The following is a 23,610-nucleotide window of genomic DNA, read 5'->3' as shown; positions in this document are numbered from 1 at the left end:
CCAAATTTTTGTTTTTTCTATTTGGACAAATTCTTCCTTGCAACGGTAAGTTTTTCCTTGAAATGGCAATGATCAAAACAATGTAATGCTTGAAATTATGGAGGTTTTGTTTGAAACTTTGATGATGAACAAGTGAGAAACAGGATTTTCGTTGAAAATCTCATCGCATTTCCATTCTTATCCTGGACCTTGAAGGAGACTATACTAATTTGACTAATATGTATTATATGCATTGCGTTCAATGTTGAAAACAAGACCAACGAAAAATCAACTAATTTGGTAGGTAACTAAAAGTCTAAAACTACACCCCATGCATCAGTAAACTCTCTCTCTCTCTCTAAGAAACTCTGCTCCAATTTCATGAAATGTTACTCCAAATCCTTGTCTTTCTCATCCTTCTCACCACCTACAGCTCCATTAATGCACTTGATTTCCTCTTCAACTCATTCAGCATATCTGATCTCACATTAATCCAGGATGCAAAAGTCGATTCTTCTGTTATTCGATTAACAAATGATACTAACCAGTTCTCAATTGGTAGAGCCTTTTATCCAATTCCAATACCCGTAAAACCAAACACTAATAACAATACCCAAATCTCATCATTCTCTACTTCTTTCATATTCTCTATTCTTCCGCAAATTACATCAAGTCCTGGTTTTGGTTTAGCTTTTGTTCTCTCAAATTCAACTTCACCACCAGGTGCAATCTCAGGTCAATACTTCGGAATTTTCTCAAATTCAACAGTCCCTACAGTATCTCCATTATTGGCTATTGAATTTGATACAGGAAGAAATCCAGAATTCAATGATCCAGATGAAAATCATGTTGGTATTGATCTAAACAACATCGAATCAGCAAAAACCCAGACTGCTGGTTACTATAATTCATCAAATGGTGATAAATTTGTACCTGTGAATATGAGAAATGGACAAAATATTCGAGCTTGGATTGAATTTGATGGAACCCAGCTCGAGATTAATGTTACTATTGCTCCTGTTGGGGTTTCGAAGCCGTCGAAACCATTACTGACTTACAGAGATCCGATCATCGCTAATTATGTCTCAGATCAAATGTTTATTGGTTTTTCAGCTTCTAAAGTAACTTGGATTGAACCTCAAAGAATCCTTGCATGGAGTTTTAGCGATACCGGATCGATCGCTAGAGATATTAATGTTACGGGGTTACCGGTTTTCTCACCGGATTCATCGAGCTCTTCTTCCATTTCAGCTGGAGCAATAGCCGGAATTGTAATTGGTTCTTTTCTTGGCACATCACTCTGTTTCCTCTGTTTGTATTGGATTTGGTTTCGAAAAAATGGGAAATTTCACAGTGGAGAAGAAGAAGATAATGAGATTGAGGAATGGGAGTTAGAATACTGGCCACATAGATTCTCATACGAAGAGTTAAACGAATCGACAAAAGGGTTTTCGAGTGACGGATTACTTGGGTTTGGTGGATTTGGTAAAGTATATAAAGGAACTCTACAAAATGGTACTGAAGTTGCAGTGAAATGTGTGTCTCATGATTCAAAACAAGGATTAAGAGAATTCATGGCAGAGATTTCGAGTATGGGTAGATTGCAGCATAAGAATTTAGTTCATATCAAGGGTTGGTGCCGCAAAGGAAGCCAGTTGATGTTAGTGTATGATTATTTACCTAATGGAAGTTTAAACGATTGGATATTCGATAAGCCGAAACAAGTTCTGAATTGGATTGGACGAAAACAGGTTATGATCGATGTTGCCGAAGGTCTGCATTATCTGCACTATGGTTGGGATCAAGTTGTTTTGCATCGCGATATTAAGTCGAGTAATATACTACTGGACGCAGAAATGCGAGGACGATTAGGCGATTTCGGGTTGGCAAAGCTGTATCAACATGGCCAAGTTCCAGGTACTACAAGAGTAGTAGGTACATTGGGTTATTTAGCACCAGAGTTGGCAGTGTTAGCATCACCAACTCAAGCTAGTGATGTGTATAGTTTCGGTGTTGTGATTCTAGAGATTGTTTGTGGCAGAAGACCTATTGTTACTTGGACTGAAGATGAATTGTTATTGATAGATTTTGTTAGAGAATTATATGAACAAGGAGAGTTGAGTAAATGTGTTGATGTAAGGATTGCAGGAGAATATAAAACTGATGAGATTGAAAATGTTTTGAAATTAGGATTAGCTTGTTGTCATCCTGTTCCTAAACAAAGACCTACTATGAAAGAAGTTGTTGCTGTTTTATTAGGTGAAGGTTCTTCATTAGTGGCTCAACCAGGACATTTGTTGTCTCATCTTTCAAGAAGTGGTGGTAGTGGTGAAGATGTTTGATTTGTATTCATTCTTCAATGACTCCGGCTTTGCACGGCCATGCCGGAGACTTTGACTTCTATTCTTAATGGAACCATAAAATATTACCTGTTTTTTCTTGATTCTAATGTACTAATCTCAGTTATATGCAAATAATGAAGAATCTTGAATGGCCATTTTTTTCTTCCGAGGTTTTACCGTATATGATCAAGACTGATGAAAGGTCATGGTCCCTACATACACTTGATGAAAGCCCAAGTACAACCATATAATCCTTCGGATAGAGTGGGATATAGTTGGATGATTGTTCTCTTCCCCTGCTGATATTTTCATTGTGTTTAGACTTGTGTGGATATGAGTATTTGAAGAAGAATTCCACACAAACCAAATCCACCACTCAGTTCCAATCTAAAACAAAAACAAAACTTTTTTATTAATGGAATCAAAAAGAATTCAGTCCAAAAAAAATAAAAAATAAGAATCAAAATGTACAGAAATTCACTTATTTTTTCTCATTTGGTTGAGATTCCTTGGCCCACAACTAATCTAATCCATAGACTAATACCAAGAATACAGCCATTTTTGTTTATGTTCAACTACAGTTCTTACTACCAAAAAGATGACTCCATCTCTTTGCTTCTCTCCCACAAGAAACTTGGCGAGAGGAGGAGGAGGAAAACGTGAAGCTTTTCTTCCTTTACTTCACAACTCTCATCTCTACTTATGTAGACATAGTTCTTCTTCATTTTTTAGTGATACTCACATCTTCAAAACAGAAGATAAGCATGGTTGCAGTACACTACTTTTCAAAGCACAACCGCCGAAGTCTTTCTTTCTAAATCTTAGACCAAGAAATCTTAAATTTATCAACCCATCGGCAACTCTATCGTCTTTTGCTGAAGCCGGAGATGAAGGAGAAGAACTGCAAGAAACAAATAATCGATCCGGAATGGCCAAGGCTTTTAATATTTCATCTAATACAGCGTATGCGATTTCAATATGCATTGCTGTTGCAGCTCTTACTCTTCCATTTTTGATGAAGACGTTATCGCTGAACTTGAGTCTGAAGACCAAGGTGCTGTCATATGTAACACTTTTATTTGGGTTTTACATGGCTTGGAATATTGGAGCAAATGATGTTGCAAATGCTATGGGAACTTCGGTGGGGTCAGGTGCACTAACTTTGCGGCAAGCAGTAATGACGGCAGCGGTACTTGAATTCTCGGGGGCATTATTAATGGGGACTCATGTTTCAAGTACGATGCAGAAAGGTATAGTTGTTGCTAGTGTTTTTCAAGGGAAGGATTCATTGTTGTTCATTGGCTTGCTTTCTTCTCTGGCTGCCTCTGGTACTTGGTTGCAGGTGCATCTCCAAAACCCATAAAAAGTACTTAGTTTCCTTATTGTTTGATTACAGTTTCCGACTGCTGTTCAACTGCAATGTCTGAATTTTTCATTTGTATTTCAGATTGCATCATACTATGGTTGGCCGGTCTCCACCACACATTGCATTGTAGGAGCAATGGTAGGGTTTGGTCTTGTATATGGGGGGGTTGGTGCTGTCTTTTGGAGCTCACTAGCTCGTGTGGTTTCATCGTGGGTTATTTCCCCTGTAATTGGAGCAGTTGCTTCATTTCTCGTCTACAAATGCATCCGCAGGGTATGTTATTTTCTTGATCTAGGCATCTATGCAGTAAGAAAAAGCATTTGAAACTTCAGAAACTTTACTTCTATTTGTCATTTTTATCCCTATAGTTCGTATATAGCGCGCCAAATCCAGGACAAGCCGCCGCTGCTGCTGCACCCATTGCTGTCTTTGTAGGTGTTACAGGGACTTCCTTTGTAGCTTTTCCACTTAGCAAAATTTGGCTTGTGGCCATTGCCCAGGCCCTGGCTTGTGGAACTACAGGTGCAGTGTTAGTTAGCAAGGTTATCCACAAGCAACTTGGCCACCTCCTGGAAAAATCTGAATTATCAGCAGAAGAACCAGATAAGCTTGATAACAGTAGCAACATTGGGCTCCTCAGCGAAGTTGCAGGGCCAACTGGAACTCAACTCAAGATTGTCTATGGAGTCTTTGGATACATGCAAGTTTTATCAGCCTGCTTCATGTCCTTTGCTCATGGAGGGAATGACGTCGCGAATGCAATAGGTCCATTGGCTGCTGCATTATCTATTCTTCAAGGAAATGCCAGTGGAGCTGAGATTGTAATTCCTATTGATGTTCTTGCTTGGGGAGGATTTGGAATTGTTGCAGGGTTGATGATGTGGGGATATAGGGTCATGGCAACAATTGGAAATAAAATTACGGAGCTGACACCAACTAGGGGATTTGCTGCCGAATTTGCAGCGGCTTTAGTAGTTCTATTTGCGTCAAGTTTGGGACTTCCAATCTCGGCTACACATACTCTCGTGGGCGCAGTGATGGGTGTTGGGTTTGCAAGGGGATTGAACAGTGTGAGATCCGAGACGGTTAAAGAAATTGTCACTTCTTGGGCTGTTACCCTTCCGGTTGGTGCAGCTCTAGCTGTTTTATACACATGGATCTTGTCGAAACTTTTAGCAAATCTACTTTGATATGTACATTGAATGAAGATTAAAACCAAAACAGGAAGACAACAAGAAAATAATTGTCTCATTTTAGAATAATTGTCTCTTTTTGAATTTTGTAGAAAGAATTTCTCTTTTTACTAGTATAAATTATGTGTGCAATGAAGTATAAAAATTGGATTTCTTTAGATTCAATGAAAATCTAAAGAAAACGCTTCTTTTCTTTTGTAAAAGATGAAAACAAACTTAAAAATAACAATGAAAGTTTGCTGCTTCTTCAGTTGTGTTAGAATATGGGCATCCAATTCAAAACCTATTTGTAATGAGTGTTGAGGCCCTAAGGGATTATAAACAGCAGGATCTTAGACAACCCAACAATATGGGACTAATATTCTTAACACGCCCCCTCACGTATAGCTTCGTTGGGTCTAACAAGTGGACAATAAATCGGGTGACGTGGAGTAAAGGTGCGGTCAACTGACTCGACACAAATAGCCTGTTCTGATACCATGTTAGAATAATGGCATCCAACTCAAAACCAATTGGCAATGAGTGGAGAGGCCCTAAGAGATTATAAACCGCAGGATCTTAGATAACCCAACAATGTGGGACTAATAATCTTAACAAGTTGTGTTGCTCTTGCTTTCTGTTGGAAACAATAAAGAAAATTCACACAAAATAAATCTCAAACAGCTGAGTCGCGGACTAGGTCGCTATCTTTAAGGTATTTCGCGACTCTGCCTCTTGATTGTGCTGGCAGTCAAAAACTTGTCGAACACCTATGGGATAAAACAGTTGATTCTCTCTTGTTCGATTTCTCTGCACCTTGAGAAATCGAACCAACTCTTACTATATCTTACACTTGCTCAGAATACAAATAGATGAAAAAACTCAATAATTCATCTTCTCCAAAAACTGTCTTTTATAACTCAAAGGAAATCAATTCGGTTTAATGAGAATTAAATCAATAATAACTGCATACTTAAAATCCTCCACAACAGTAATAAAACGGTCAGTAGACCTCCAAGGCCCCGCTCTCCCGGATTTTTTAAGTAATATAGATATATATAATATACCTAGCCAAATGCATGGGATAAGACTTGAATCCAAGTCTATAGTGTGGGAACCCAAAATAATACCACCACACTAATTCTATAAGTTTGATATAATATTACAAAATTATGTTTTTTAAATATAAATATCTCCCAACACTTTCTATGGCACATTATTATTTCTGATACATCAAATTACAAAACAAAGATAAGTCTCATTTCCATACTCCATAATCACTCAAATTCTAAAAGACTGATCCGCAACAATATCCTTTACTTTGAATCCATTTTATTTAGGAATATTTTGACTTTGGATCACATAAAAGTGACCAGAATTACATGTGGGTCACCAAATTTTTTTAATTAGAGTTTGGGTCACAGAACTGTCGTTGACCGTCTTGACAGCTAGAAAATCATTTTCATTTTTAAATTAATTATTCAACCCCTTAAGTTACCGTTAACACGGTCGGTTACATACCATCACTTTCTATTAAATAAGGAAATAGTTTGTTTGGCTGATAGCCCTTGTAGGACTATAGGTGGGCATCCAAACCATCACTGACCGGCATTAAATAAGGAAATACTGTTACAGCAGAAACAAATAGCATTTGGAAGAAAATTCATAAATTAAAAAAATTCTGATGATGATACATAAATTCCAGCGAACCACCTAGATTCAATCATCCTTAACATGCCAATACTGAACCAGATTGGACACTAATCATACCATATTATGTTCATAACTTCAAAAAAAGAAAAAAAAAAAACAGATCTAACATTTCCATTATCACCATGCAAATGCAAACAAGCTAATGTTCCAATTGTATCACCACTAGCACTTGAATTAGAATTTTCGATCTTACAAATGATCTTACAGTGAGATGAGTTAGATGTAAAATCCATAGGAGAAGACATGGAGACTTTAAAAGATGTAGAGGTTTATTTCTTTACCGTGGGTTTAGGATCATAGTAGAATCATCAAGGTAATTTAAGAAAACCGAAATATCATCTTTAACAACGGCTGGTTAGGATTTGGACAATTTTTTTTTTCTAGGTCTTCAATTGGAAATTGGTTGTCTCTCTGAGAATTTAGAAATAGAAGTTAAAATTTCTTGTTTCCATTGCTAGACGAAAGGATAAAGAAGTTATGATGATGGGTTTTCTGGATAATGGTGGCGGTGGTGAAGGTCTACTGGATTTTGATGGTTTGGGTTTTCTAAATCTCATTGCTGTTGTTCTTATAAGTTGTACATTCGCTGCAAGTTCAGGAAGAGATAATACCACTCATGAGAAGGGGTTTCTTATTACTTCCGAAGGTTTTTAAAAAATAGAAATGATTTTCTTGGAGGTGTCGAAGGAGATATTCTTTTTTTAAGCATGAATTTTATTAAAAGCTTAAAGGGGCTATTACATGAATGAGGGTATATATAGTACCCAAAGATTCATAAGTTACAATTGAAATGATATGTCATGAATCTAAAGTAGCAAAAAAGAGAAACAAAGCATGAGCATCGATCTTCGTTTCAGAGTTGTATCTGGGGTAGATGTTGGTGTCGAAGGAGATGTCAGTGGTTTGCAAAAGAAACGACTGTTAGATTATTCAAGTGGCAAAGTTAGTAAATAAATTAAAACCTGAATTCTAATTGGTCATTTCATGTTTTAACTCACTTTCCTAATTGTCAACCCGGTCAACGATGGTCTTATGACCCAAACTCTAACTAAAATTTTAGGGCGACCCAAACGCAATTCTAGTCACTTTTTTGTAACCCAAAGTCAGAATATCCCTTTTATTTAACCATGGCTTCCAACTTCCTAGCCGAAAACCGAAAACATGGCTTATTTTCCCGAAAGTCGGGATGGGCTAGATAAGGAATGAATTCCAACTCATGAAAGTATGATAGATTTTACGTCGGCTTGCCAGCCTCAACACAACCTGCTCCTTTTATCCCAGTTTGGGTACAGGCTGTACAAATACACAGGCGGAGCAACAATCCTTGGCGCTTTTCCGCACCGCGTTCATTTTGGTACAGGGAGTGAACACGCTCCTATAACGGGTTTATGTATTCACAACCATTAGAGTGGCATATCCACTTAATCCATGCCCGAGCTACAGGGCTACGAAGTGGTGATCCCACCCACCCACCCACCCCAATTCTGCTATGATGTTTTACACGTTCTCTAGTTGAAGGGTATTCACTTTGAGTTCAGGTAACATTCCTTTGTCACATGGATTGATGCTTTCCACGCATTTCTGTCAAACGCCTATTCTTTTGGTAAGTTCCACCGGCTCATGTCTCATTTTATTAATTCATCCCATCTCAGTTTCGGTCATCCCCGCGCTTTATTTTTCCTTCCCCACACTTAATTCGTCCTATGCAAACAGGTGCTTCTGGCGGTCTCCGCTGGGGATGCCCAAACCAGCGCAGTTGATGCTGGCCCAACATCTCCTTTATAGGTACAAAAATATTACTTCCTAGCCAACACATAAAAAAAGACCTTGATATTCTGACTTCCACCTTTACGCATAAAAATATTACTTCCTTTTGGAGTACAACCTATAAATCCTCTTCCGAATGTGATCGTCTATAAACAGAATCGAGACAATACAACAATTCGGTTCACATTTCTTGTGATTGTTTATGGATACGAGATCGATATAATACAACAAAGAGATCACTTGTGTGATTGACTACGGATACAAGATCGAGCTGATACACGACAACAAAGTGTGCACTTGATAATAGGTTCTGAAATAACTGAAACTCTATAGTATAAATATCAAGTATTACGGAGTTAACATACTTGTGTATTTTACCTAATTAAAATAACGATTATAATGCGGAAAACAAGGTAAAAGACACAACAAGATTTTGTTGTTAGAGCACTGCTCGGTCGAACTCGCAAGCGTTGCTATTTTAAACTTGTTTGTCAAGTTTAGTTGCCAAAACTACAAGTCTTGATTTCTAGTCTACTTATAACTAAATATCAGACTAGGATAGTAAGTGTATTTGAGCTCTAGATTCCACGACATTCATCATGCAAAGACGAAGAACTACTCAAGGAACTGGTGGAACTTCATCGACAAAAAGGTATATGGAGACTTGAACTTATCTATCACTCAAAAGTCTATGTATTCTATCCCCTATCTTGAGACAAAAGTCGTATTGCTATATAGACTTCAATTATACACATTTGCTATTTCGAGCCGAGTTTATCTCGCTTATCTATTTCTCAAAATATGTGTTGATAAGCTTTCGCTTTGGCCAAGTTCATCTTTACTCGTGACGAAAGTCATGTTGATTATTTCAATAACTTGAAAATCGCTTTGATAAAAAATAGTTTGTGAATAACAACTATATAACATCCTCTAAGAAAGTTTCAATGATTGAAATGAGAGTTTAGAATATATAACCATGATTCGATATAAACATTGTATGTGAACTCATACTTGTGTAAGTCCAAAATCCATGAACCAAACTATGCGTACTTTACCGGTTTAGGATGTCCGGAGCTAAGTCCATGTACCTGTACACGTACTGTCGGAAGTTCACATCCCGTGAATTTCTGCTGCAGTTTGTGAACCAAAAACAAGCTCAATCCGGGTACTTAAGTATGCGTACTTAAGTGGGTTATTTTCTAAAAATGGTTTATTCGTGAAATAAGACATTTATAAATTAAGGAATGCAATCTTCGCAAACCGTGGCTATTGTAAAGACCCGCAAGTTTGTCAACTCTGTTAGACCAGTCAAGTGACGATTTAGCCGATAATAAATCGATTAGTTTAATACAAACGTTAATTATTAGGAACTAATCTAACAACGATCAAGATACGAAACTAGTATCAACGATTAGGTCTCCAAAAGTTGTGCGAGATGTGCTACTCCAATGCGTCATTCGGATATCGGACGAAGAAGATTTTATAAGATTAGTTAAAAGGGCAAAATAGTTATTTTTCATTCTGACCGACCTGGCTGTCCGTAATTCTTGGTTTTATCTCCCAAATCAGATCGAGAAAGTCTTATTCATTTCATTTCTTATTCGTCTCTCTCCCGTTTCTTCTCTTCTTCTTCTTCTTCTGCTATTCTTTCTCTGTTCTTCACCTCTGGTGAATTCATGTGAGGCTTCTGAGGCTGTGAGGTCGAGTGATTTAGGCAAAACATTAGGGATTGTTTGTTGGTGGTGGTTTGGTTCTTGGCTGGACGAGGAGAGAAGATGAAGTACTAAATCAGAAAAGATATAGAATTAGGGTTTTGAGTTTGAAATATAAATTTGTATGGAATTGATAAGTAAATTGAGTTGTTGGTGGATGAAGAATAACTGGGTTGATGATTAATTGAAGCGGCACGGTCGTTCTGGTGATAGAATCAAGAGTTAGGGTTTTATAAGAAGTTCAAATAAGAACCAGTAGATAAAGTTGTTGGTTAGGGGATTGATTTAAAGGATGGGTTTGATTCATTGAGGAGTGGAATTGATGTTTTGATCTCGAATTTGGAGTTATGAATTATTCTAGAGTTTTTCTGAGAGATGATGATGCTGATGAAGATTATGGGTTGCTGAGGAGTTGATGATTGGTGATGTGTTGCTGAATCGAGTTAAAGTGAAGAACAATTAGAATTCAGTTACTTGAGGAAGGTTATTTTGAGGTAATTGCTCGATCTCAGTAAATCTAGTTTAGTTGTTTATTTTAGTTTTGAGTTTATGGGTTGTTGAATAAGGTTAAAGTAGGGAATATCAGATGAAGAATGATGGCTAGAAGTGGTGGTGGTGTCTGTTTTTATATTGATTATGGGTGTTATGAATTGGTGTGGGTGATGATGCAGGTGGTATGGGGATTTTGTATGTTGCAATTTTAGATGGTGATGTTGTTATTGTTGGAAATGAGCTGAGAAGATACAGGTAGTGATGAATGATGTTAGGAATGAGAGATTTTCTTTTAAGATGACAATTTGGTGTTGGTGTGGGTGTTTTGAGTTGAGGTTTAATTGAATGATTGAGCTAGGAGGTTGTATGAATTGTACAGGTTCAAGTGGGAAATGAGTTAGGATTTGCAGAAGTGTTGAGATTGAGATTGAGCATGGATGAGATGAAGTTGAAATCTCAGGGACAAGAAATACTGAGAGTATGGTGTATGGATGGTGGTATTAGTTGTTTCTGGTGGAGCAGGAGATTCAGTTGTGCTGGTAGAGTTGACTGAATATGGTGATGGTTCTAGTGTTACAGTTATAAGACTAGTGATGATGGCACTGAATGAATGTTGCTCGAGACGAAGAGTTGAAGTTATAGAACTGACACAGACTCAACTGATATAATGGTGATTAAGTGATGTTATTCTGGACTGGGTTGAACTGAGCGTTGGTGCTGGTAAGTGAAATAAAAGAGAGTATGTAGAGGTGTTACCAGAGAGAAGTTAAAGTGTTGACTGTGTTGAATGAGAGTTAGATGAATGTGGTGAAGTTGAGCTAGTAGTTTGGTAGAAAGAGTGAAAGCTTGGAACTGCAATTGCAGGTATTTTATAGTTGTAACTTGTATTTGTAATTGTGATTTGAAGTTATAATTTGAATGAATGAATGAATTGGTGTAATGAATAGATTGACATTAAACTGAGATTAGAGTTGCAGTTGTGTGAAGAACCTTTGTCCTGTACAATGTCTCAGGCTTGAACCTTAGCATGTCTGACTGAGCTTACTCAGTCTGGCTCGGTTTGTTCTTAGCTGACTGAGTTCAGTTAACTCAGTATTTGGTTATGATCCCGATTTGACTCAGTTAGTTGACTGAGTTAACCATTTGACCATTGACCCTGGACTTTAACTTGACGTGGACTGTTAGTTGACCCTTTGACCGTCAGATTGACCCAGTTGGGTCAGGTCTTGTGTAGTGGGCCGGACTAGTGGGCCGTACCGGATCAGGCACATGGGCTTGGGCTTAGGGTCATCAATCTTAATTAGTGTTTGGACCGCTTATGATCCGAATTAACCTTTGGTTTCTTCTACAAAGTTGTAGATATTCATAAGACTTAGCTATGGACTATAGAATCAATCTAAATGGATTAGTAAACTCTTAGCTATGCAAGAGATGGATAATGAAGATGTGTAGAACCATTAATGAGCTTGAACCGTTAGACAGATTTGTATGTTTCTTGTATGAGCCATTTTGGCTAGCTTCTTAGACTTCTTGTGTGATTAATAGTTAGTCCATATTAACAACGATCGATTCAAAGGACGAACCAGTGGATCTTGAGGTAGGCGTGGCTTGTCATCAAAAGAGGTGGGAATACATTTGACTCTTTTATAACCATTGTTGTTTATTTTACAAAAAGTTTGTGCTTAACAAGCTCATGCATTGTCTAGTGTGCATTCCATGTTTTGTTTAAATTGCATCACTATACTTTTGTTGATTTGTTAATCTTTCCATGGTTTGGAAAGAACTTGTAATGTTTGTTTTTCATATGAATTGTTATAGGAAATAAGAATTTCCGCGTGTGGTATATAGGATACGCTCCTTCACATTTATACCTAGAGCTTTTATGATATATTGGTCGATAGTTTGCGAGTTCGGAATTGTCGACATCCATATTTACGATTAGGTGTGGATTTGCGAGTTCGGAGTTGCACAACCATAGTATACATTGTTTGAAGAAGGAGTTTGTCCATATACATGTTTGTTTACTTCTGTGAGGATATGCTCTTTCGCATTTATATCTACATGAATTCAGCTTTTATGCTTATATCGGTCGACAGTTTGCGAGTTCGGAATTGTCGACATCCATATTTACGATTAGGTGTGGATTTGCGAGTTCGGAATTGCACAACCATAGTATACATTGCTTGAAGAAAGAGCTTGTCCATATTCGTGTTTGTGTATCTCAGTGGCTTGGTCACTATTTAATGTCTGGGAAGAACATTATTGTTTTTCTTAATCTTGTTTATGATTACTTAGAGGTTAAATGTTAATTATTCCCACTTTCAGTTTTCAGAGACAGATCTGAGTTGCACAGAGAAAGCCACAAGTGTTGACTCCGTTCATTAGTTAACTTCCGCTATGTTTATTATGTTGGTTATTGTATCTGTAAACCAATTGACTATTATATATGTATCATTTGAGGGAAGTTCATGTATATATATTTTCTGAGCGGGGTTAGTTTTGGGATAAATTTTGTAGCAGATTTTTTAATTGAATTTTTAAATATTTGAATTTGATTCGTAGTGCCTCTTTATTTAGTTAATCGCTTGGATTAGTTAGCTGCTAGCTTAGGGGGCGCTACATCTATAATGTTCATGAACTAATTCGAGTGAATCAAAACCGTTTTTGCTTCGATTGTGTCTTGTATACTTCTATGAGATCTAAGCAATTGAACAACTCTCTAACTAGTTCTTTTGAGTCATTTGAACTAGTCATGGTGAAGATGAATAAGGTTGATGTGAAAGTGCTCATATGGCTAACCATTGGTTAACTATTGTTGAACCAACTAAGTGTAAGCGTTTAGGTACGGTTACTCAAACCTAAATGAAGTTACATTTCATTTGTGTATAACAAGCTAAGTTTGATCTAACGGTTGAAAGATATTAGCTTGAATCTAATCAGGTTTTTCATCTAACGGTGAATATTGAATGCTTTGTTACCAAGGTAACTTAGATTGCAAACCTTGATTTGGAGACTATATAGAGGAGAACTCTAGCAACTGGGAAACCTAATCCCCACACCTCCTGTGCGATACTAGTTATATAAGCTAGAGTCGATTCTCCTTTAACCTTAGGTTTTTCACGAAACCCTGTAGGTTAACGACTTAAAGACTTCATTGGGATTGTGAAGCCAGACCCAACTATTTTCTTTGTAGTAGCATGATCTGATCTTGTTGTTTCTATCGATTTGAGTACAATCGTAAGATTGGATTGAGATTAATTTCTCCGATAGGCAAGATAGAAAAGTAGTCACAAATACCTTAGTCTCATCGTTTATGATTCCACAATATCTTGTTTCGCTAGTCGATTAAGATTATTGTGAGGTGATTGATATTTCTAGGCTGTTCTTTGGGAATATAAGTCTGGTATATCAATTGGTTCCTATTCACCTTGATTTATCAAAATACGGAACAAAACTCGTAGGTATTTCTAAGGGAATCAAGTGCTTAGTATCTTGCTGGGATCAGAGATGTAAGGAGCGCAACTTCACCTTGGATCAGTGTGAGATTGATTGGGGTTCAACTACAGTCCATAACGAAGTTAGTTTGTAGTAAGCTAGTGTCTGTAGAGCCTTAATACAGTGTGGTGTTCAATATGGACTAGGTCCCAGGGTTTTTCTGCATTTGCGGTTTCCTCGTTAACAAAACTTCTGGTGTCTGTGTTATTTCTTTTCTGCATTATATTTTGTTATATAATTGAAATATCACTGGTTGTGCGTTGAATCGATCAATTGGTAAATCCAACCTTTGGTTGTTGATTGAAATTGATTGATCCTTGAACATTGGTCTTTGGTACCGTTAAAGTTTAATTATCTCTCTTATATTTAATCGGGCTCGCAAATTATTATTTGTTTGATTGCAGATTGAATTGAGAGATTGAGATATAACTCTTTGATATATTTTTCTTAAGATTGAGTCTGACTGTCTAGTTGATTCTCTTGAAAGTGTCTTGGGGTTAGTCCATACAGATTGCTAAGCGAAATATTGGGTGAGGTTGTTGTACCCCCACTTTTTCAATTGGTATCAGAGCGGGCAAACACTATAAACCTAATAAGTTTGTGTTCACTGATCCTTAAAGTTTTCCCTTATGGGAAATTTCTTTGGGAAACTTTCTCTCGTTATCTGTAACGCACGCCAGATTTCCTTAAAGATTGTTTAGAGATTATTATGGACCAGACCTCTGTTTTCTCATGATAGTCTCATTCCATCTAAGACTTTGGAAATGTTAGATGATGAGAAAAAATCTAAAGGAAAAATTAAAAAGAAAGGAAGATTGAGAAAACGTTCTTTACACTCAAAGATATAGAATCTCACTAGATTAACTCTTAATCTCTTTGAGGAATACTATCGTGATGGATCAATTGACAAAGATCTATTTAGAGCATTTGAAAACGTTTTTAGATTCTTAGAAAAGCTTAACTCGGTTAAGAATAAGAATCGATCCGATAAAAGTTCGGTACATGTAAAATCATGCAATCATGATGTACGAACTAAACACGTTGTCAACACAAGTGGGTCCAATAAAACGGGTTCTCGTGTTGACACAGGTGTAAGACATCGGAAAAATCTTCTTTCTGGGCATATGAAAATGAAGCTATAAAGGTCTGTTAACCCTGATTATCATCATTACTATGATTATATCACTGGTACTGTTCACAAATATCAACCGGAAATAGTGCATGAGGATCTCTCTGCACATCTCGCCACTTGGTAACTTGTTGGCATTACCCCATTTGTATATATCTTGAGATGGGGCAAGAAACAGTTTGATTTGTTTGTACACGGGTTAATTTTTTTTTGCACTGTCGTTTCGCACGTTTGTGTGCCTTCGCTAGTTGCATAACCTTGGTATTTGATCACCTAAGAAATCCCACATTCCTTTCGCGGTTCTAAAACGGGTTCAAGCCCATTATTAGGTATATAAAAAGAGGGTAAGCGTCTTCTTCCTCCCATATTGTCCGCATTCATGAACGTTTTAGGGTTTGTGTGTTTTCTCCATTAATCCTTCTTGAAGGTCAAATGGTGCAAAGGGGTTTTCAAGAAACTTTTCAAGTAAGTCATCTCTTCCACTAATCTCTTGTTGTTTAAGATCTCATGAATAATTTCAAGGTTTCAAAAGAGGGTACAAAAAACTTGGGTTCTTCATCTTCTTCTAGCATGAACTTACCAATAGATCAAAATTCCATTGGAATTAGATTTGTCAAATGATTCTTGTGGGAAGGTTTTTGAAAGAATTTCTTCTAATGGGTTTATTCTAGAAAAGAAGTTGGATTTTACTAGTGGGCACAAAGTGAATTTGATTTGTTTTGAAAAATTCAATCTTGGAAATATCTTTGATGGTCTTGGTGAAGGTTTTGACACTCTTACAAGAATCTTTTATGCTAACATCTATGATGTTAATTGTGATGACATGGAATTCAAGACCATGATAAATAGACAAAGGATTCATGTAAATAGAGAGTTGATTTCAAAGATTACCAAAATCCCCCTTGGGAGTTTTCGCCTACCAAGACCTAGTCATGAAAGACCTTCTTATGAAACCATTTATATTGGTCTCTGTGGTAAAAGTGTTGATTGGAATATGGGAAAATTTCCTACCAATAGTCTTAGTCTTCCCTTGATGTCCTTTGGAAAACTTGGTATATCTAACCTTTTTCCCTCCACGATTGAGAATTCTCGTTGGAGTCATGAGTTTGCGGAGTTGGTATATTTCCTTGAGTTGGGAACTCAAAGGCTCGACATTTGTGGGTTTATCATTTATCAAATGTTATCAATGAATCTCCCAACAAGAAGTTAGGCTATGCATGCTTGATTGAGCAAATTTTTCGCACCTTCTCCATTGCTTCGATTGGAAACTCCATTGGAACTCCAAAGCTTGTTTTTCCATGTACTTTCAAACGTTAAAGGAGAATGCTTGAAAGAGACAAAGATGTGACAACCTTGATGGCTCATGTGATACTTCCTCCATGAATCTTTTTCATCAAATTCTTAAAGGTGTTGATAAGATTAGTGCCAAGGTAAGCTGTGTGCAAGAAAAATTACTTGTGATTGCTACTAAGTTTCCAGAAATCAAGGATGACATGGATAAGATTCAAGCCACCCATATGGTCTCCGATGATGAAGATGGTGATTAGTTTTTCGTGCTTTATCAGTTTTTGGTTTAGAGTTTGGTTTGTTTTTGTCTAGGAAACTTCTTATGAGAATTTATTCTTGTATTCTTAAGAAGGATAACTAGGGTTTGGAATGGCCATTATTGTGAGTACACATAGCTATGTCCAACGTTTTCATCTCGCAATGTTTTTAGATTTATTTATTTGAATTTTAAAGTTGATTTGGAAGATGATTTTGCAGTATTAATCTTTATGGTTTTATATATTGCACTTGTGATGGGATATGTATGTTTGTGTCCGTGAACTATGATTGTCCCATACGTGGTCAAAAGTTAAGTCTTTCATATGTCGATATGCAAGTATTGATAAAAAACTGAATGAACTTTTGACAAACAAAAGTTAAGCCTTTTATGTCATTACGCAAATATTGATGGAAGAAAGGATGAACTTTTTTTTTTATAAAGATTAAGTCTATTATATGTCATTGTGCAAATGGTGATGAGAAATAGAATGAATCTTCGTTTATTCCGCAGTATTGATCTTCCCTGATCCATATTCTTTAGGTAAATATTGTGCGGCTCCGTAAGTTCTCTTATGTGAGCATTTCCTATTGAATTAATAATGGGTTCTCTTGTGGTTAATTTAATTGAGATTTTTGGATACAAATTCATATTCTTATGTGATTTGTTAATGTCCAAAGAAATCCTTCTTTTCTTGTGAAAATAAGGTCGCTCTTATTGTTCTTTCGGGAATGACATTTTATGGGGGAGAGTTCTTAATTGAACTTGTGCTTATTTCCAAATATTTGTGGGGAGTGCGGATGTGGAATATTATAGGGGTTATCTTTATAAACTCCTTGATGAATGCATTTAGTTTCGACTATATGATTGCATTTAAAAAAGATGATATGTACTTTTTTTTGGTCATGAAGTGTCTCTATGGAAATTTCATTAGGATCGCACTAGTTTTCGTACCTTTGACAATTTTATTGACAAAAAGGGGGAGAATTAAGTGTAGTTCACAATACAAATACATCTGGTTTTCGGATCATTATGTAAGGGGGAGTGGTTTTCATGTGAGATGAAGTATTGACTAAGAGGGAGTGATACATATCACCGTAGTATTGTTTTCGAAGTTGTGATACAATTGAACTTTGATGTTGTGTAATAATAATATGACATTGTATAACAATGATTGAGAGCTATTGTTTTCTCATAGTTATGGCTACGGATTTTAAACAACGATGATGCTGAATTGAATACCTTTGGAATCATTGGAGTACTTGGAAGTGACGAAGATTTCGAGTAATGTTGAAGAACCAAGGAGATCAAGCATGTGGATGAGAAGCTGCAAAGTTTATTTATTTTGTATTCCACATGTAATGACAGTTTTGTCACTAAAATTGATAAAGGGGGAGATTGTTAGAGCACTTATCGGTCGAACTCGCAAGCGTTGCTATCTCAAGCTTGTTTGTCAAGTTTAGTTGTCAAAACTATAAGTCTTGATTTCTAGTCTACTTATAGCTAAGTCTCGGACTAGGATAGTAAGTGTAGTTGATCTCTAGACTCCACGACGTTCATCATACAAAGACGAAGAACTACTCAAGGAACTGGTGGAACTTCATCGGCAAAAAGGGATGTGGAGACTTTAACTTATCTATCTGATGCGTGTCGTAACCACAACAAATTAGTGAATATTTTTCCACTCAATTAACAAGTAATATGGTGGTAGTTAAGTTCGTTCCCACGAGGAGCAAGAGGTTTTAGTTGTCTTATAATGTCACAAAAGGGGGGTTTTGGTTTTAGATTTTATAAAGCAAAATAAATAAAGAAAGCAAATAAAAGATAAAGGAAAATCAATACGAGAGACAAGACCAAGGAATCCTTCTTCGTTGCAAAACAATGATTCAACTTATGTTCTTTTCCACTTTTTATTAGTCACAGATTATCACCAACCGTAGGTAAAGCAGCTAGTTCAGTGCTAAACCCCTAAATCCCTAGTATCACCGGATACGGAAGTTCTCGACTACCAGATTCTATTCACCAAACCACCTAGTAGTAGCTCACTCAAGATGTAATTTAGTTAAACACATTAATATTTATGAACTTATTAGGTTGATATTAGTAGTTAGACTCTTAGCTCAAGGTCTACTTGCTAACGTTATTTTCACGCACAATTTCTCCACGGAATCCCTCCGCAAGGCCTCGTGTTTGCTACTTGTGTAAAGAGTTAAGAAACGATTACTTATCCCCCTAACTTTCACTAGCTTTAGATCAATTAACAAATAAATTTAGTTTTCCACCTAAACAATATATCAATCAACCATGAATGTATAAAGATTCCTATTAGTAAAAACAAACGATAATCATGTAAAAAACTTCAAAGTAGATTTAAAAACAAAACTCAAAACATGTTAAGAACTAGGAATTCATCCCCAGTCAATAAAATTAGCTACTCATGCTAAAGAGTTCACACAAAGAATAAAGAAAAGAGAAGTGTTGTGTGTGTAGAGGTGTGCAAAAGTGTATATAGAAAAGTAGAGAACTTCTCTATTTATAAGCTTCAATTTGCTTGCAATCCTCTTAGGAATAGAATCCCTTTCCTTTTGTAGCTCAATTTCCAAATCCTTGTCTTTCTCAAATCTTCCATCTTTACTTTCCAAATTCAAGTCCAATTCCTCAAATCCATGAGTCTAAAGAATTCTTCTCAAATTTCGGTATTTTTGGTCGCCTGAAAAGTTCTCGGGATCACTGGAATCCGGACTGAAAATTCGCCGCTGACAACCTGAGATTCTTCATTGCAGAAGGATTATTTCGTCACTGTTCTGTTATACTCAACTGTCAAACTACCAGTCTCTTGTTAGTCAACGGTCAATGAGGAAGAGAGTCAGATGGTCTTATTTAGGTCTGAGTCGTCTGAGTAGATCTTAGTCACTGAGCTGGATCGGTTCATTGCCGGTCAGAGTTAACTCGTCGGAAAGAAAATCCGACAGAGTTTCGTTTGTTTTCTGACATTCCCAGGCCAAATCCCGACCTCTTCTTCTTCCCTGTAACAAGCCTAACATTCATCTAATGTACTTCAGGCATTCATTCATCGCAACAGCCACCACCATCTATTCCTTCTTTTCATTTCAAATCACACCAGACAACCTCAAATTCATCACAGAATCAAACCCATCTTCACCACCATCTTCAATAACTCTCATATTCAATATCTCGTTCATCCAAACCACCAACAACTAATTCAATCAAAACCCATTACTTTAAATCATCACAGACTCGATTTGACACAGATCCCATCATCATCTTCTAACCCATTTTTCTGAGCTTCAACAGCACCATTAACGACAACAGATTCAAATCTCAGTTCAATCATGGATTCCTTAACAATGAACCGTCACCCTTCTTTCAATTTCTCTGGTACAACTCTTAGCTCTCTCAATCGATTGCAGCACTTCAGGAACCCTAGATCAATCAATTTCAGGAACCCGGGATTGAATCCTACTTCCCGGAAACTCAACATATCCCCTCCAACTTCTGATTCCTCTTCTTCATCTCGTCAATTTTATCTCTCTGTTTCTTTCTCATGGCCTCGATGTCGATTTTGATTTCCTCCATCTGCCTAGATGCGCCTCTATTTCTGTTTCTCAACTTCAGTAGCAAAATGATTGAGAAAGGAGTGTTTTCTCGATTTAGGGTTAGGTATATCAGGGTAGGATGGTATACCCCAGAGATAGCAACCACCCCAGACTGGGGTGCTTATAACAGGTGGTCACTTATGATAGGGGCTAACCAAGTTGGCAGTCCCTTAACCTCAGCTAGTCTATCTTTAATGCTCCTCCAAAACAGAGTTTCCCCTTAAGCTCATATCGACTCCGAATAGTGTTTTCCTGTGAAAGGACCATTTTGTCCTTCTGGACTCGATTTGGGTGATTTCTTCTTCTTTTCTCCGTATGACTCCAAAGTAGCTGTAAAACTCAAAACACGCGTAAAATACATAATTTACAATAAAAATAACAAAGAAAGCATAAACAATGGATAATAAATATGGTGTATTCTACACCTATCACTATCACTCAAAAGTCTATCTATTTTATCTTCTATCTTGAGACAAAAGTCGTATTGCTATATAGACTTCGATTATACACATTTGCTATTTCGAGTCGAGTTTATATCACATATCTATTTCTCGAAATATGTGTTGGTAAGCTTTCGCTTTGTCCAAGTTCATCTTTACTCGTGACGAAAGTCATGTTGATTATTTCAAAAACTTGAAAATCGCTTTGATAAAAAATAGTTTGTGAATAACAACTATATAACATCCTCTAAGAAAGTTTCAATGATTGAAATGAGATTTTAGAATATATAACCATGATTGGATATAAACATTGTATATGAACTCATACTTGTGTAAGTCCAAAATCCTTGAACCAAAGTATGCGTACTTTACCGGTTTAGGATGTCTGGAGCTAAGTCCATGTACATGTACGCGTACTGTCGGAAGTTCACATCCCGTGAATTTCTGCCGGAGTTTGTGAACCAAAAACAAGCTCTATCCGGGTGCTTAAGTATGCGTACCGGTATGCGTGCTTAAGTGGGTTATTTTCTAAAAATGGTTTATTCGTGAATTAAGACTGAAAAGACGAGGGTACCCAAATATACCTCAATATAAAACTTTTCCACCTATAAGTACTTTCTCCAAAAGTGATTGTCTATGGACTTAGTCGAGACAATACAACTAATCGGTTCACACTTCGTGTGATCGTCTATGGATACGAGATCGAGACAATACGACAACAAGATATCTTGCATGATTGACTATGGATACAAGATCGAGACAATGCAACAACGAAGTATGATTACTTGATAATAGTTTCGGACTTAACCAAACACAATAGGATTGCTATCAAGTAATTGGGAATCAACGTTTGTGTGATTTACTTTAGATTATAATAAGAACAATTATAATTGAGGAAAATAAAAGTAAATGACACAGCAAGATTTTGTTAACGAGGAAATCGCAAATGCAGATAAACCCTGGGACCTTGTCCAGGAATAAATACTCTCAGGATTATGCCGCTATACAAAATCTAAACCAACTTCGTATAGTTGAGACCAAGAAACTAAATCTATAGTTCACCTAGTTCCGTCTGTATCCCGGCACCTCCAACTTGAAATAAGTCACGCACTTGGAACAATTCCTTTGGTTTGTATTACAAACAGTAAAGGAACAACAAATCTGTTCGGTAACAACTCTTTTCAATCAAGTGATATGAGTTTGAAAAAAGGCTCTTCCGTTTATCCCAATAAACTCCTTTGTCGGGTTCTTAGATCAATCTAATTAAGACCTACCAACGTAATTGTTTTGACTATACAATCAATACTATGAATCACAAAGAAATGTATTGATGTCGATCTACTCAACTAATCAATCCAATCTATCAAAAGATAAACCGATTATAGTTGGATCCCCAGCCGATCAAGTTTTGTGCACACCAAAGATTATGAACTCAAATAAGAAATCTTCTTTGTCTTCAAATCTTCTTAGATCGTAAATAAACACCTGCACACAAACAACTTAAATCTCTTGTGATCAATCACACACATAACTGAGTCTGTGAACAATGGATTATCACAAGACGACTTTAGGTCTACAAACAGTATAAAGATCCCCATCGAAACTTCGAAATAGTTTGAGTGAATCTTATATCAGAAGAGAAGATTCTCAAGCATAAACAAACTAGGTGCAATCAAATTTCAACAACCGTTAGTCAATTAAATCAATCGAAAACTAATAATAAACTGTAATTATCTAGTTTCCCACCAACGGTACTCGTAGAGATTCCCAATCCCAAAGAAGTCTTTAAAACGAGCGGTTGTAAGAGATTTCGCCTAATTAGGGTACTTTCCTCTCCAAATAGACGGCTCCACCAGTAACAACACAACAAGGTAGTTTTTCTGGCTCTGAGGATTAGTTTGCTTAAAATGGAAACTTCAATGTTTGTAGACCATGGAAGTTTGGACACCAAGGAATTTCCAAAATCGAATATTCTCAAAGATATGCAATAAACGCCCAAAAACGGTTTTCATAATTCTTGGAAATGCTCTGTCCAAATATTGACCGAAATCTCAGTAAAAAATCTCTAATTAGTAAATGTACATTACCAATTTTTATTTTCTAAAGATATGCATTTAATTACTGGAAATCAAAAGCATACAAAACTAAAAACCTTAATTAAAAGATTCTCAATTTATTTCGATCCGGGATTCTCCTTTAGTTATTAAGGAATATCTTTGAACAATAATAGGTAAGAATTACTACACGTGTTCAAAGTATGTCGACATCTTTACTTTGTAAATCCTCTTTCATATTTACAATCTTGGAACCGATTTGCCACACTTCCAAACGAGTTTAGAATTCCGTCATCTGATTTCCAAAAACTATGTGATTGATCAAAAACATTCAATCACCATTCATGGGTTTAACGGTTCTACCAAACACAAGTTCGTTTCTACCTCTAAGTGGATACTAGGATCGGTCACACTAGTTTCCATAAAATGGCTAACTAAGTGCCAGGATCGGTTACCACTATTTATGGTACTTACTTGTGATCGGTTGCACAAGTTATAGGATCGGTTACACCAATTACTAAAACTTGTTAACCTACTACAAGGATCGATTACACATCTTGTGATCAGTCCCACCAAGTTCTAGGATCAGTTACCTAATGATTAGGAATGGTCACACCAATTATAAATATCGATCATACCATCTTTGGTGGTTACTTAAGATTGGTTTCACCAATAAAAAACATACCGATACATAAGTCAGGCCTTGTGAATAGTTTTACCAAGATACATAAACAAGTAATGAGCGGTTATACTAAACACACATATTGGTAATCCAAATATTTGCAATGA

The 23,610-nt window shown here is 36.6% G+C and overlaps 2 protein-coding genes across 2 annotated transcripts; both read left to right on the top strand.

The window, feature by feature from the left end:
* Positions 1-166: 166 nt before the first annotated feature.
* On the top strand, positions 167-2,484 carry LOC113276180 (L-type lectin-domain containing receptor kinase S.1-like). Its single transcript, XM_026525753.1, has one exon. It carries the CDS (start codon positions 366-368, stop codon positions 2,319-2,321), a length of 1,956 nt encoding a protein of 651 aa, XP_026381538.1. The 5' UTR covers positions 167-365; the 3' UTR covers positions 2,322-2,484.
* A 351-nt stretch (positions 2,485-2,835) lies between these two features.
* LOC113276179 (inorganic phosphate transporter 2-1, chloroplastic-like) lies at positions 2,836-5,001 on the top strand. The gene is made up of 3 exons (XM_026525752.1): positions 2,836-3,663; positions 3,769-3,960; positions 4,056-5,001. Exons 1-3 carry the CDS (start codon positions 2,920-2,922, stop codon positions 4,875-4,877), a joined length of 1,758 nt encoding a protein of 585 aa, XP_026381537.1. The 5' UTR covers positions 2,836-2,919; the 3' UTR covers positions 4,878-5,001.
* Positions 5,002-23,610: the final 18,609 nt, after the last annotated feature.

Source organism: Papaver somniferum, chromosome 4 (genome assembly GCF_003573695.1).
Source record: "Papaver somniferum cultivar HN1 chromosome 4, ASM357369v1, whole genome shotgun sequence".
Classification (NCBI taxonomy): domain Eukaryota; kingdom Viridiplantae; phylum Streptophyta; class Magnoliopsida; order Ranunculales; family Papaveraceae; genus Papaver; species Papaver somniferum.
The sequence above is the reverse complement of the archived record's forward strand: the minus strand, read 5'-3'. Positions and strand labels throughout refer to the sequence as shown.

What these genes read in the sequence shown, in the direction of transcription:
- LOC113276180 (XM_026525753.1), top strand. Translation starts at nt 366, where the DNA reads ATGTTACTCCAAATCCTTGTCTTTCTCATCCTTCTCACCACCTACAGC.
- LOC113276179 (XM_026525752.1), top strand. Translation starts at nt 2,920, where the DNA reads ATGACTCCATCTCTTTGCTTCTCTCCCACAAGAAACTTGGCGAGAGGA. An exon ending in CCTCTGGTACTTGGTTGCAG is followed by an intron (nt 3,664 to 3,768) that starts GTGCATCTCCAA and finishes TTTGTATTTCAG; the next exon opens with ATTGCATCATACTATGGTTG. An exon ending in TCTACAAATGCATCCGCAGG is followed by an intron (nt 3,961 to 4,055) that starts GTATGTTATTTT and finishes TTATCCCTATAG; the next exon opens with TTCGTATATAGCGCGCCAAA.